At 39.4% G+C, this 15,475-nt stretch overlaps 1 protein-coding gene across 1 annotated transcript in view; it reads right to left on the reverse strand.

Annotated features, from left to right (window-relative positions):
* Positions 1–309: 309 nt before the first annotated feature.
* The window catches only part of LOC149183784 (ubiquitin-related modifier 1 homolog), a 32,922-nt gene continuing 17,756 nt past the window's right edge, over positions 310–15,475 (reverse strand). Inside the window, exons 2-4 of the mRNA XM_089417244.1 lie at positions 1,068–1,143; positions 878–960; positions 310–535 (exon numbers count right to left, since the gene is read on the reverse strand). Coding sequence (XP_089273370.1) covers positions 418–535; positions 878–960; positions 1,068–1,143 — 277 coding nt within the window. The 3' untranslated portion in view covers positions 310–417. The remainder of the gene's footprint in view (positions 536–877; positions 961–1,067; positions 1,144–15,475) is intronic.

Here is a 15,475-nt window from a genome sequence, read left to right on the forward strand (position 1 = left end):
TACACACATACACATGGAGATCTACCCTGACTTGGGCTGTGGAGTGCACCAAGAACTTCCTTTTTTGAAGATGTTGGAAGTCTATTTTTTTTAATTTAGTTTATTAACATTACACACATACTTGTGGAGATACCCCCCGCCAGGTTATAGAGTGCACCAAGAAACCCACCCCGGGCAGTAGAGTGCACCTTTGTTTATCTCTTCTCTCAGTAAAATAAGTTGGGCGTGGTTCACCTTGGAAGATAAGAAAAGTCTAGACTTTTCAACGACGAAAATCAGACATCAAGAATGAACAAGAACAATGGTTACTAAAGTGAATCGAGATTCATTGCTTAATAATATGTTTCTCTTGTAGCTGGGCAAACAAAGGCAAGTAATAAAAGATCGACAAAGCCATGTAACCAAATGACAAAATATTTATCCACCGTGCAAGGTTGAAATGAAAACTACATTATCCTTTTCCTCCAATGTTGCTTCCAGCTGCCCGCAAAGTTCCCAGTCACAGTCATTTACCAAAACCAACACTCCAGGTCTCCTGCACAAAATGGTTCATGATCATTTGTGTTGCCTCTCCAAAAAATACAAATAAGAGTGGCCCATCGATGAAGGAAAAAAATCATGAAACTACATATAGACTCCAGACTAGTTATTGGAAGTCAATAAAGAAATAGAAGTAGTCAAATGTGCTAGGATAAGACTTCAAACGGACATGACATTAAAATCAATCAGAACAAAAGAAAATCAACTTTCAAATCGTTGGAAGAACAAAAAAAAATAGGTCCTGTGATGCTGAAATATTTGATCTTTATAAGAAGTAACTCAGACTAGTCTCAGTATGGCAGCAGCTTGGAAATTGTGGATTATTTTGAAAACTTACACAGAATTTCCTTTCATAAACATTTCGGGCCTCTCCTTCAGAAGATTATCACGTATCCAGAACAGCAGCGCCCCAATAGTCAACTGCATATTTTGATTGACAATGGAGCACTTGAAATCAGGTAAGTAGATGTTTCAAAGTAATATTATATTTAGCAGAAATATATTTCCGTTACTTCCCATAATATTACCTGTTTCTCACCATTTTTTTCAGGGACATCAACATGGTGTGTCTTCACTGACTGGAAAAGGAGCTCTAGCCCACCCCTGCATGTGCCATACTTTCAGACTCTGGTGAAAAAACACAATAGTTGTTCCCATTTTGAATAACCACAATATTTGAATAACCATTTTCACTTGAAAGCATACATATTATTCTTAGATTATTAGCATTATGCAAACCAATCTGGAGAACTTGAACATGGAAAACCAGTCTCGTAAGAATCTAGCTGCAAGCACTAGAGAAAGTGAACACTGCTATTCTTGAGTTACAGGTCAATTCCAGTGATTCTTCACCAGAAAGTGATAAAAACTTGAGGATGACCAATTTCAACCAAAGAAGACACATTAGAATCATTACAGTTATAGCAAAAGTAGCATCTTTCAAATTGAGACAACCCTGGTCAACAGCGGTGAAGCCCAGGTTAAAGGCTTGGTTAAGTGGCCAAATACCATGCCTAGGCAATGTTATAAGTACAAAAGAGTTTGACTAATCTAGCTTACATAACCCAAAGAATGGCTTCAATGTGAAGTTGCATGCCATAAAAGAAAGGTTGCGGGGGAGCGCTCCCCCCTCCTTCACATCCCCACTCTGAATTCGCGCTCCAGTCGGGAGCTATTCAAGAGCTAGTCGGGAGCACGCTCCCTGGTTTTTCAGGAGCGTTTAGGGGAGTGGTCAGGAGCGTTCACTCCTTGACTGCTCTTGTACGCTCTGGGACCGATTTTTAAGAGGAGGGAGCAATTGCTTCTAACCGCTACCCCCTCTTAAAAAGCGCTCCCATCCAACGCCGAAAAAAAAAGCCGCACGGCCGAGAGAGAGGTTGTCGCAGCGGAGAGAGAGATGAAAGGGAGGGAAAGGGGAGAGGGAAAAGGATAAATAGACCCTCTCCCCTCCCATTATTCACTTCATCCATTGGAGAGCAAGAGAGCTTGGAGCAAGAGAGAGTTTGGTGCTTAGAGAGAGGAACTTGGTGAGTGGAAGAGAGAGGAGCTTGGAGGAGCTTGCAAGGAGAGATTGGAGCTTGGAATTGAAGGCCAAAGAGGTAGGCTCTACACTCTAATTTAGCATTATTTTTTATGTTCATTGCTAAATAAATAAATTCTCTATTTCCCATTCCCATTCTTCCATTTTTTTTGCAGATTCAAAACTTCAAAGTTCAAACATCATGGTTATATGGCTTGACATTTTCTTCTTCTTGGTTCCTTTTTTGGTTATTATGGTGTTGGAGAGTAGGAGGAGGGTTGATCATGATGAAGTAGAGGATGAAAAAGTGGGTCATGGTGGATTTGATGAAAACCCCATAGAGGAGTACCTTGGTGAGGAGGAAGAGAATGAACATAATTCAGCCCAAAAAACAAAAAACTAAACAAGACCAAACCCCATTGTGGAAATATGTTTCTAGGCTTGAAGGAGGGAAAGGGGGTGGAACCACTAAATTTGAATGCCCCCATTGCAACAAAACTTACACAGGTTCATACACCTGTGCCAAAAGGCACCTCTATGGGAAAAGGCCATGGGATGAAGATAAACCAATAGGAATCAAAACTTGTACAAGTGTGTCAGCAACAGATAGAACCAAATACATAAGGGAAGAGGAGGAAGCCATATACAAATCTAAAAAATCAAAGGGTTTCTTTGAACATAGCTCACAATCACATCAACATGCACAAAGAACTCCTTCAGCATCCTCCCATGGCAGTGGATATGGAGGCACATGAACAAACATCTCTTTAAGGCATAGAACCATATCAGATTTCCTTGACGAAGGGTGTAGGAATGATGTGGATTCAAAAATTTACCGGTTTCTCTATGCATGTGGGATACCATTCAATGTTCTTCGCTCACCTTATTGGCATGAAATGGTTTCTGCCATAAATGATGCCCCTAAAGGATACAAGAGCCCTGGGTATGACAAGGCTAGAACCATTGGACTTGATCACGAAAAAGCAAAAATATCACATTCTTTGAGTAGAATGACAAATTCATGGACTGAGCATGGGGTGTCCATTGTATCTGATGGATGGACAAATGTAAAAGGCAAGCCATTCATAAGTGTTCTTTTTGTGTCTGTTAGTGGTGCCATCTTTCTTTCATCATATGATTACTTAGAGAAGTTGAAGACCGGCATCAACTTTGCAGAACCATTACTTGAAACAATTGAATGTATTGGGCCATACAATGTCATCCAAGTCATCACTGATAATGCTGCTAATTGTAAGGCAACAGGAGCAATTATTGAGGATAAATACCCCAACATATTTTGGTTTGGGTGTTTGGTTCACACAATGAACCTTTTGATGCATGATATTATTAAGAACAAAAACCAACAATACAAATGGATTGGTGATTTGTACAAGAGAGGCAAACAGATGATAAAATTTATTACAAATCATAGCAATACCCATGGGATTTTCCGCAATCACTCAAGATTGGAGTTGTTGAAGATTGCAAAGACTAGATTTGCTAGCTATTACCTCACCTTCAGGCACCTTTTGAAGGTAAGAGAGTCATTGGCTAGCATGGTATCAAGTCCACACTCGTAGGTATTAAGGGAAAGGGCTACAAATGCAGCTAACAAGCAAGGTTTTGAACAGGTGGAGGAGATTGCTCTTGATGGTCTGTTTTGGGCATGTGTGAAGCAAGTATTGGAATTCACCAAGCCCATTTATAACATGATTCGTTTTGCAAAAACATATAAACCAGTGATTGGGGCGGTGTATGAGCAGATGGATACCATGTTGGGGAAAATAAAAGATATTGTTCAGAAAGATGATCCCAACTTGTATACACTGATTCACAATTGTGTGTGTACACAATGGAATAAACTTAATGTTCCACTACATGCCTTGGCGTGTATCCTTATGCCAAAATACTACTCTCCATCTTGGTTGTTGAAGATTGCGAAGACTAGATTTGCTAGCTATTACCTCACCTTCAGGCGCCTTTTGAAAGCAAAAGAATCCTTGGCTAGCATGGTATCAAGTCCACACTCAGAGGTATTAAAGGAAAGGGCTACAAATGCAGCTGACAAGCAAAATTTTGAACAAGTGGAGGAGATCGCTCTTGATGGTCTGTTTTGGGCACGTGTGAAGCAAGTATTGGAATTCACCAAGCCCATTTATAACATGATTTGTTTTGCAGAAACATATGAACCAGTGATTGGGGCAGTGTATGAGCAGATGGATACCATGTTGGGGCAAATAAAAGATATTGTTCAGAAAGATGATCCCAACTTGTATACACTGGTTCACAATTTTGTGTGTACACAATGGAATAAACTTAATGTTCCACTACATACCTTGGCGTGTATCCTTGTGCCAAAATACTACTCTCCATCTTGGTTGGGCCAACCTGCACCTGGGGGTGGGGTTAGGGTCAAACCCCATACAGATCCAGAGGTATCTACAGGATATATGCAAGCATTAGACAAGTTGGTACCTGACAGGGAGGAGTGTGCTAATATGCATCATGAATGAGGTAGATACTTCAGTTGCACTAGTTTGTTTGGTTCTTTGCGTGCAATGGAAGATAGAGACAGATTTGCTCTCAAATGGTGGGAAGTATATGGCAACATGGGACTTTTGCCAAAATTGGCAAAAAAATTTCTCTCACAGGTTGTAAATACTTCTTCTGCAGAGAGGTGTTGGAGCACCTACAACTTCATACATAATGTGAGAAGAAACAGACTCAATGAAAACCGGGCAAAAAGCTTGGTTTATGTGCACTACAACTTGAGGTTGTTGAGTCATTATTGTGATCGAGCTTATGAAGGTCCAACATATAAAATTTGGGACAACCATCTAGAAGAACGATAATTTGGAGGATGGCACTATACATCTTGAAGAGTTGGAAGCAGAACTTATGAGAGATGAAGATGAAGCAACAACAACCATGCCACCCCCACCATCTAGTAGTAGTGCCAGTGCTCGAGTTCCAAGTATTGTTCCTTTGTTGTCACCACCTCCATGTACATCCTCACATGGAGGGCATGTGCTTCCAGTTCTGGTCGTGCGACTATGCAGGAGGAGACTCCTAGAAGACCACCACAACCTGCTCAGAAATTAGACATTTCTCGTGGCGGCAAGAGGAAGTTGTAGATAATAGATTTACTTGTCTTTTCTAGTTTCTAGTAGTTTTAATAACTATTGACTCTTTCATATTTATTATGATATTTTTTGTAAACAATATATGACAATTTAAGTTTGAAGTTGGCAATTATAACTCATTGGTAATGAATTATGAATATGATGCTTCATGAAAGTTGAAAGTTGTTTCATTTCATTTCATTTCATGTTAGATATTCTTTGTTGTAATGGTTACACTTCGCTTACAAGTACAACTTTGGTGATCAATTATGATAAATATTATATATAAAATCTTGAAAGCTTGAAACTTAAGATTGATGAATCATGAGACTCAATATGTTGTATGTTACTAACTTGTGGACGTGGTTGATGAAGATTATAAGTTCTAGATGATTGTTGTTATATGGTTCAATCTATGTTTTTTATGCTTTTTATATCTAATTCATCATTCTACATGCTTTTGTTGACATATATGCATCAAAATATAAAATATATATATATCGCTCCCAAACCGGGAACTTCTGAAAATGTCACTCCCGCACCTGCTTCCGCTCCCGCTCCCAAGTAACCTTGCATAAAAGTCTTCTGAGACTTCATCTGTCTATGGCACAAAAGCCTTTTTGAGACTTCATTTGCATAACAATGACGTAGAAGAGATATGGGATACACAATAGATAAAGAAAAGAAATGCATACAAAAAAAAATGCATTAGAAAAGTTATATCAAAGGAAAGATGCAAAGACAGTTTAACTGTATTTTGCACAAGTATTAGCAGAATACTTCTTAATGTTTTCTCCAGCAAAAGCAAATTTTCCAATATTTTTTCTAGAGAAATATTAACTTCAGAATTCTCTCCCGCTTTCATTCACCCCTGTGAGGTTTTCTTTTAGACTCATCTTAAATCAGTACTAAAACTTGAAAGACTTGTCACTCATTCGAAAGGAATCTGAATTAGAAATGTTCCCATTGAGGTTATTCCTTACACATTTGATCAAAGAGAAATCAGGTATAGAAATCGATTTATTGGTATTCAATTTTGTAAATTCCTGACAGAAATCAATAGCAGCCTTAAAAGAAAAAACCAGAAAAAAGTTTTCGATTTTCCTATTGTTTTTATAAGATATCTACAGGGCACTTTCTGGCACATTAGACAAACAGTTTGACACAATGTGAAGTGAAAGTATGTCCATTAATATGGAGTACTAACTGCTGGATACATGTAAGAGGCGGCAAATGTAAGGGGGGTCATTCTTGATGCCAATGAACCTCAGGAATTAAGCTTAGCATGGCAGATTGGAAACACCACCAACAATCAAGCATAGGAGTCGGCATTGTTATCACACAATCTAGCAGCTTAGTGCAAAGCCTTTCACAAAGGACTAAGACGAGTAACAGGGAAGTGTTACCACAGTCACCTAGATGGTCACTTCCCTCTCTTTAGTTAAAGACGTATCCAACACATGTGAGGCTTCATTAGTAACTACAAGGAATCCTTAGGCAAGAGATAGTTAAGTATGAGGCCTCCTATGTTAGCTAACAAGACCAGCACTAAGACACGATGTTCAAGGTGAGAACAAGGTGGTCCGTTCAAAGCAATTTCCATATTTGATTGTGAGGAGTTTCCAAGATTTAGCAAGTTCAAAATGGTCAAGAGGGTACCCCAAACACTATAAAAATAGTGAAAAGATATGGCTGGTGTAAATCTTCTATATAAGACGACAATCTTCAGCAATATATCAAGTTATAACAGCAGCAAACAAATCAACCCTTTGAAAAGTAAAAAATCAATGAAAACTAGGACTGAAAATACAAGTTAAACTAGATTTTTGGTAACTGACTATTTCTGAAATAGAAATAACACAAAACAGCAATGCAATATATGATAACAAGATCTATTTATGACCATGCAAATGCTTACAAATCCTAGACATCTAGCCTATTTATGGCTGAAAATTAAGGTATAGCTGGCACAAACCAGTGTTGTTAAAATCGCGATAAAATCGCGATTTTATCGGAAAATCGCGATTTTTTCCTCTGCCCGATCAAATCGCGATTTTTATACCAAAAAATCGCGGACTTTTTTTATAGCGATTTTTTCGGAAAAAATCGCAGAGGCACGGGGCAGCGGGCTTTTAATAGGCGAAAATCGATTTTTTTTATGTCATTTTGCTGTTTGCGCGCGGAGGAGGAGGAGAAGAGGTGAGGGAGAGGAGCTGGAGGAAATCAATAGGATTAGACTTTCATTTTATTGTATATGACATTATGACATAATGAGATACATTATCATATTTTTTGTTGATATTTTGAGGCTGAGTTGGGACTCAGGACTTACTATTCAGGACATGATTCAATGTTATGTGTGATTTTAGCGCTAGAAATGATATTAAACATCTTATATATTAGTTTTTTTATCATATTTATGTGTCAATGTATTTATTTTATGTTGTAGATGGTTTAGATATTAAAAATTTGAAAAAAAATGAAAAAAAATGAATATTTTTGTGCCAAACGCTTTTTTCCCGCTTTTTTCCGCTTTTTTCCCGTTTTTAACGATTTTTTCCGCTTTTTTCCCGGCGCCGATTAAATCCCGATCGCGCTTTGTGCAACATTGGCACAAACCCCTAATCTAATCCTAAAGCATAAAGAAAAGTTTAAACTTTTATTATAATTATTGACTATTGGAGAGATTAGTGCCTACTTTTTTCTTTGGGCCTAATGGAGTCAAACAATGGACTGTCTCAAAGAAGGTAAAGCATGGATGTAGAGTGATAACTAAGGTTGTCCACTAGTAACCTTAGAAGATCCTCCTATAGAATGATAACTAGGGTTGTCCACTACTAATCCTAGAAGATCTTCATATGACTTTTGCAAGCTTTTAAGATGAAAATAAGGGAAGGTTCTGCACAAGAACTCTTCCTAGGGTTTTCAAGATTAGATCTATCCAATAATAATACAAAGAGAATGCACCTTTCCAACTAGATAAGTATATGTTGTCTCAATACATTCAGCAAATAAATCCATAAAGACTTAAAAAGAACACTGATTAGTTAAATCATTGTTCATCCATAAACCTAGCCATTAATCATCCATCAAGCTTGAAAAATCATCCACAATTCATCTCTCCAAGAGATCACATAGATCATTCATCCACGGTTAAGATAAGAATACAAGAGTAGACAAGTAGTTGTGTATCTCCACAAGTAGCAATAATCTAATGGAGGTGAACACTCCCCCTACTAATATGAGGAAACTAAGCATTCTACCTCTGCAAGAGCTAATATCCATTAAAACCCCCTAAAACACATAAAATCCATGATGCAAGGTGAATTAAATCATTCATCCATGGCTAAGATAAGAATATAAGAGTAGACAAGTAGTTGTGTATCTCCACAAGTAGCAATAATCTAAATGAGGTGAGCACTCCCACTACTAATATGAGGAAACCAAGCATTCTACCTCTGCAAGAGCTAATATCCATTAAAACCCCCTAAAACACATAAAATCCATGATGTAAGTTGAATAGGTCTAACGCCAGCCCCCAAATATGCCTCTACAATGAAGAAAAGATGTTCAATCATCAAGTTATTTTAAATAAATGCCTCATAAATGTTACACATGTGAAGAGAAAGATCCACTGAGGGTGACGTCTCTCCAAAATGATGTAATAATGCTCCAAAAGCCATGTCCCTCCACCAAAAGGTGAAGCGTCTCATCAAAAGATCATGAGTCATCATAAGGAGGTGCCACATCACCATCCATCATCCTAAGTCGGCTCAAGTAAGTCTCGCATCATCACCAAGTGCAACATCATCATGAAAAGGTTCAACGTCCTTGAAAAGGGTGCAATGTCAACTAGTGGTGACAACACACTCTCTAAGTGCCGCATCAAGCTAGAGGTGCATCATCCAAGCTCCAACATACAACATCCAAAGTCCAATCAGTGATGGAGTGCATCAAGAGATGTGCCAAGTCATCAAGTAGCCCAACATTATCATCAAAGAGGCAACATCCATCATTAAGGTCATGGCATCACCAATGCCCTCCAAAAGGCATGTACATCCTCTATGAAATGTGGAAGAAGCATCACCAATACCCTCCAATGGGCCATGTTATGAATAAAATATTAATTAAATAAATATTAAAATAATATTAATAATAGAATAATTAATTAATTTTCAACAATTATTAGTTATGAAGTGTTAAAGGATCAAATGGCATGACCATTCACCTTTGTGGCCAGTCAATGCCTATACAGCCAACCATCACAAAGGCAATGTAAAGATCATTCATTCATTCTCAATAATAAAAATTACTTATATACACTTATTTACATACAAGTATTCAGCATACTGGAGTATTTCTCTAACAATGGTATCAAAGCCTTCGGCCCTGTTACCCATCATTTTGTGGGTGATATCCCTAGGAGAAAAAAATTTCTCCAAGATGGTCCTCAACCGGCAGCCAACAACCCCTTGCAGCCACCAGCTAGCTCATTGTGCCATTTCTTTGCCACCTGAGCCAGCCATGTGGTCCCTCGCCCATCTGCCATGATCGTATGTTTGAAGGTGGGCCTCTCGAACCTAAAGGTATGCCTTGTCATTTGGTAATTGAGTATTGTAGTTTGTTTATCATGGACACTTCTGGGCATGGATTAATGGGGGGATTCAGCAGAAAGAATGGGTTAGGTCTGTGCCCTTGTCCCCTAGACCCCTTTTGGATATTAACCTTGCATTCTAGTCTCGTGGGATCTCTTTTACTGACCATTTGGCTTTAGGGATGGTATTTCATGGGAAACCTCGATTTTGGTTGTGTGGTCCCGCTCCCTTATCTGCTTATATTACCCTCTTTCCACTCATTACCCCATTCATCATTTCTCCCACCTGGGTCCACATTCCTCCACTGGGTCCACATAGGGTCATCTTGCCCCTTCCCCTTGCCCACACCTTGGGTCAAGGCCTGGCATGATGCCCAGAGGTTGATGCAGCTAAAAAGAAAGATAAATGTATATTTGACCACATTCAACTGGAAAATGTACCACAAAATGCAAAAGATGGTGGGGACAAACACATTTAGCACGTGGGCAAAAGCCAATACATGAGCTCTACCTGATCGTCATGGCCATCACCCTGGTTCCTACAAGTTCTATGAGCCTCCTTCATCATATAGGAACCCATGATTGTCCCAACCCCTGGTGGGCAATGAACCACTCTACCTTAAAAGGGGGTATTCACTGCTATATCTTATATATCATGCTCTTACCCCTTGAGCCCCAAGTAGTTAATCAAAGAAAATCATAAAAAAGGCAAAAAGCATATAAAGAAGGGTGGAAAAATCAAGGTCGAGGCACCTCATGTACCACGATTGCTCCCTCCTATACATTATAAACCCAAGTGTGGGCTTCCCTCTTATTAGCTACCCTTTTACCCCAACATGTGACCCAGGGCTGCCCCTTTTCATCCCTTACTTCATTCACCTATTTGTCACATGCCACCACCTTTTGAAGGATGTACCTTGAACATATTATCCCCTTTAGAAGTAGAAACCACCTAATAGGATACTTGGTTAACCCCATTTGGAGTTTAGGAGACATTGGCACATCTCGAAGCCCATTATGGAAGGGCAGGCCATTATGAAGTCCCCACCTGTGGTCCATGGTTAGTAAGCTCATTTACCGGATTTCCTAATGACTTGTTGTACTGGAAGGCTAGGGGACACATTGGATCTTATGCAGGATTGCAGATGGTCTCCATCTTGGGTTTGGTCTCCCTATACGGGGTCCTAATCCTCCAGAGGGCTACATTGGCACATGTAGGGTGTGTGTTGAGAGCCATGGGCCTCCACAACAATAGACAGCACTCCATGGATCCCCGAGGATGATCAAAGATGCTCGAGATACTCCCATTGGACGAGGATGATGCACCTAGTTCACCTTTGCCCAATCGGCCCCACAGATGTACCATGCACTTGGCAGCTGACCCAGGACTTGTAGGATGATGTGGCATCCCCTACACCATCATCAGAGCCCTTGCAGACGATCTACAAGCATCCTCGACTCATTTGGAGACCCATGAAATTATTATTGTGCCCCCACACCCATTGGGAGCACCACAAGTTTATTGTTTGGAGAACAAGGGACCAACCCCTTGTCCATGACTTTTGAGGGTCATACTCTTCATTATGGCACCCATGGACCTCATTAGGCTTCTTAGAGGGCCCTGCGACATGCATAGCTTAGTATTTGACCTCTTGAGAGGCTCACTCTTTCATTTGTGAGCTAGTTTGGTGGGCTTGTCACCAAAATTTAGATTATTAGAACATTATTTTATTTTTGGGGCTTATGTAGGCCAAGGAGGCTAATTCGAACTCCTCATTAGTGTATAAAAACAAGATGAGCTCATTTGCTCATCATCACTTTGGATTGGATATCTTCTCTCTCTTGAGAATTTCACACTTTTTCTTAGAGGATGAATTGGAGCTTTATGGATGAATTTTGAAGTGTGGATGTGGTCTATCTTATCTTGGAGCTTCCTTCTTGTCAAATTGTGGATGGTTGGATATATTCTATTACATGTAGGTACATTCTTTTAATGTTATTCTTGTTTATTTTGTCATATACATTGGACTGGGATTTTCGCTATTTTTAGGGCTAATTGTTGCATGCATTCACTGCTTAAATTGTGGAATTTTGTCTCTATTATAGCATCTCTCAATGTATGGGCCATGTAATGTGAATGAAATCTCCTAGGGGTAATTCTATCAATGAATTGATCTTGATAAGCCATCACCTTTTGCACATCAAAGTATAAAAGTTGCAAGATTGCTTCTCTTTGACCTAGAAGGCTAGCAAAGTAGTCTTGAGGCCTCCTTGACCAAGAACCAAAGGTCCTCACTCATATTCATCATAGACTCCATTCTCCCAAGACTAAGGCACTGATCTACCAAAAGGTGGTCACCTTAAACCAACTTCTTTCACCTTTTCCTAGGTCTAGCCAAGTTGGGTCACCTAGGGCATCATTTTCCCGGTGAACTAGCCCTCCAAAAAGTTTGATCTCCTAGCCCCTCCTGCGCTGGTGTTTCCTCAAGACCTCCTCCAAATTTGAGGCCATTCCGACGATGGAGTTGTGAGAAAAGCCAAGCCCTAGCTCTAAGATCAAACTTTTCCCTAACATCCCCAAGGCTAGTACCTTATTGGATCAATTCAACACCTTTAAGTGAATATTCTTTCTTTGATCCTTTCCCCTACCTTGTCTAGGCTAAGGACACCATTGGTTGCTAAACTCCTTCCTCCTGACCTAGACTAGGTCCACTTGGTCCCATGTGGTCTCGTTCCTTTGAAAAGGCAATTTTTCAAGAACCATCTGGGGTACCAATTTCAACAAGGATTTTAGGGATTGAGAAACTCCTTCACAAGTCATATCCCATAAACCTAACCCTCAAATCCTCCCTTCCTTCTCCTAGAAGACATTGTACCTTGCTTAGAAAGCAAGCAAGCTCTATCTTTCAACCTCTTCTGGAAAGGGATTATTTGGGTCACTCCACATCCATTCATTGATTTATCCTTCATCAGTGACTCCATAATATACCAGGTCTCCTCCCATCGGTGAAAGTCCATAAATGGAAGGCAGCCTTAGCTAAGGTGACAATGGGCTAAGTCTCTATTTATTGCCCTTGGTCTAGCATTTGCACTTTAGGGATCCCCTTTAGATCCCCTGCTAGTTCGAGCGGTAACAGGTCCTCCAGAGATTCTTCGTCTGCCATCGCCTTGTCGTCCCTTGTGTCATCTGCTATCACTGCAACCACACACTGCACTGCAACCCAGTTCTTCTGCCCACACTGTTGTTCGAGTTGTTTTCCCAATCGCAACAACTCCTTGTTTTCGTTGACACATTCATCAACCTTCACCAATCCCTAAATTTTGCTTGCCTACCATTTTCGAGTGATTCCCCAGTGATCTGTCTCACGTTGATTCCCTGCCACACTGCTCAATTCCAGCAGTCGGAAAAATCTTCCATTCGTTGTGTTGATTTGCCATTGTTATCTGATTCCCTGTCTGTCGTCCTTTCCCAACCATCACGACTATGTTGTTGAAATTTGGGGCAGCTTTGGGATGAATTTCCTGAAGAGAAATCCAATCACCCAAAAAGAATCCCAACTACCTCAAGAAGAAACCATCTTTCCCCAAGGGAAGAATTCAAATTGGTTAAAAGAAAATTATTATTATTGATGTGTTCTTGGCACTCCTCTCATTATTATTTGACATGACAAATTTATTTGGGCAAGCAAACATCAAGGCATTTGGTAAATAGATTTAAATATTATTAAGAGCAAATTGAAGGGGGCTTTTCTTCAAGTTGGCCTTGCTAAAGGAAGGGTCTCATTCGCACATAAGACACCCCTTGGCTCCTCCATCATTTAGTATAAATTAAGAAGCCTTGGAGCTCATTCAAGACACATCCAAGTGCAAGAACATCAAGGAGAAGGACTTATGTTCCGGCCACAGCTTAGAGGAGACATTCCAAGTAGAAGAAGAGGATGGTTGATCTATTTTTGTGTCTTGGTTTTGGACATGACTAGGTAGATGCTAGCTGAGGCTTAAAGGAGGAGTCATGGGCATAAGAATGAGGGTTACTCTTTGTGTATAGGCCACAGGTTGGTTATGTGTTTTGCGGGGATGAAAGTTTGTTTTGGGAAGGTCGAGAGGCCTAGCAAGGAGCTAGACCAAGGCCGCAGTACCTAAGAATTATAGTGTAGTTGCTAACAAATTTTGAGGTCGAGTTGCATGGGTGGTGCACTATTGATCATGTGCCCTAACTAGGGCGAAGTTACCTCGGAGAAAAATCAGAACTATGACCTATAATTATGATGTTTTGGTAAGCCATAAGGTCTAGTGGATTGTTGGATTAGGCCACACCTTTTAAAAGGACAGCGCAGGCTTGAATGGAACATTTGCATAATTTGATGAAGGTCTAATCAGACCAAACTAGGGCAGGTATAGGAGCCCTAATCAGAGGGTCGAATACTTCGGAATTATGCTCAAAACAGTGATGATTTAGGGCAATAGGTTGGACATCCCAAAAGGTATGAATTTGCTTCTTTTATGTTGATGGATGCTAGGTGTTGTATGTGTTGATGGATGCCCATAACTCGGATTTGTTACATTTGTATGACAGTTAGAGCACAGTTTGGAAAGTTGGTTACAAGAGCCCTTAACACAGTCCCTTATGAAGCACAATGATGTATGGCAACATTCTTATGACAAAAATATATGACAATGTCCTTATATGGCAGTGATATATGACAGTGTCCTTATGATAGTAAGTTATAGCAAGTGATACTTCTGCTTATGACAGTGAGTTATAGCAGTGATACTTGACCTTATGACAGTGGCTGGTGCTTATGACAATGATGTATGGCAGTGACACTTGAGCTTATGCTAGTGATGTATGGCAGTGACACATGCTCCTATGGCAATAACATGTATGCAATTTGGGACAGAATATATGTTCTTGTGACAGTGGTATGAAGATCTATCAAAGGTCTTGTGGGGGACCTGTTAATACCTCTTGATAGGTTTGACTATTGTTATCTTATGAGGATCTTGTGTGATCCAAGGTTGTCCCTAGGCGGCCTAATGTGATTGAAGTCAAAAGGCTTGTCTCATTATAATTGTACATTGTATCTCAGCTGAACATTTGATGAATATCTAAAGAAGAAAAAGAAATGATTTTTGGGTGCCCCCCCTGTCAGTTTTGCACTGGTCTCTGACCTAAATCCTAGTGTCTCCATTGTGTATGTTTTTCTTCTAATATTCCTTACTGTTCCGCTACATTGTTGATGTTAATGTTCTCTCTATATAATTGTTTATGATGATATGGGGTGAATGTAATGTGAAAAAGTTTAAAAATGCAATTATCTAAAGCAAAGAACAATCTAGCCCTAAAATTAACATGTGTCAACTGCCCTGTCCCCTACCAGTGATAATGACATTGATATAACTCTATTATATAACTTTATTATATACAGTTCATTACATAATTATATAATTCCAATTGTATAACTAATAAACTATATAATTTAGTTATATATATAGTCTAGTTATTATTATCATAGTTCATAATCTTATTATTATTATTATTATTAGTTTTATAATTAAATAATATATATAATTAAAAAAAAAAGTGGGTTCCACTAAGAAAAAGAAGAAAATGGTAAGCGGCGAGGAGTTACAAGCAGACATTAACCACTATAGATACCAAGTCAATAGTGTGCGATATCGTCTTGGTAACTTAGAAAA

Source organism: Pinus tabuliformis, chromosome 3_2 (assembly GCF_031772625.1).
Source record: "Pinus tabuliformis cultivar Carrire ecotype Pingquan chromosome 3_2, CPIR1, whole genome shotgun sequence".
Classification (NCBI taxonomy): Eukaryota; Viridiplantae; Streptophyta; class Pinopsida; order Pinales; family Pinaceae; genus Pinus; species Pinus tabuliformis.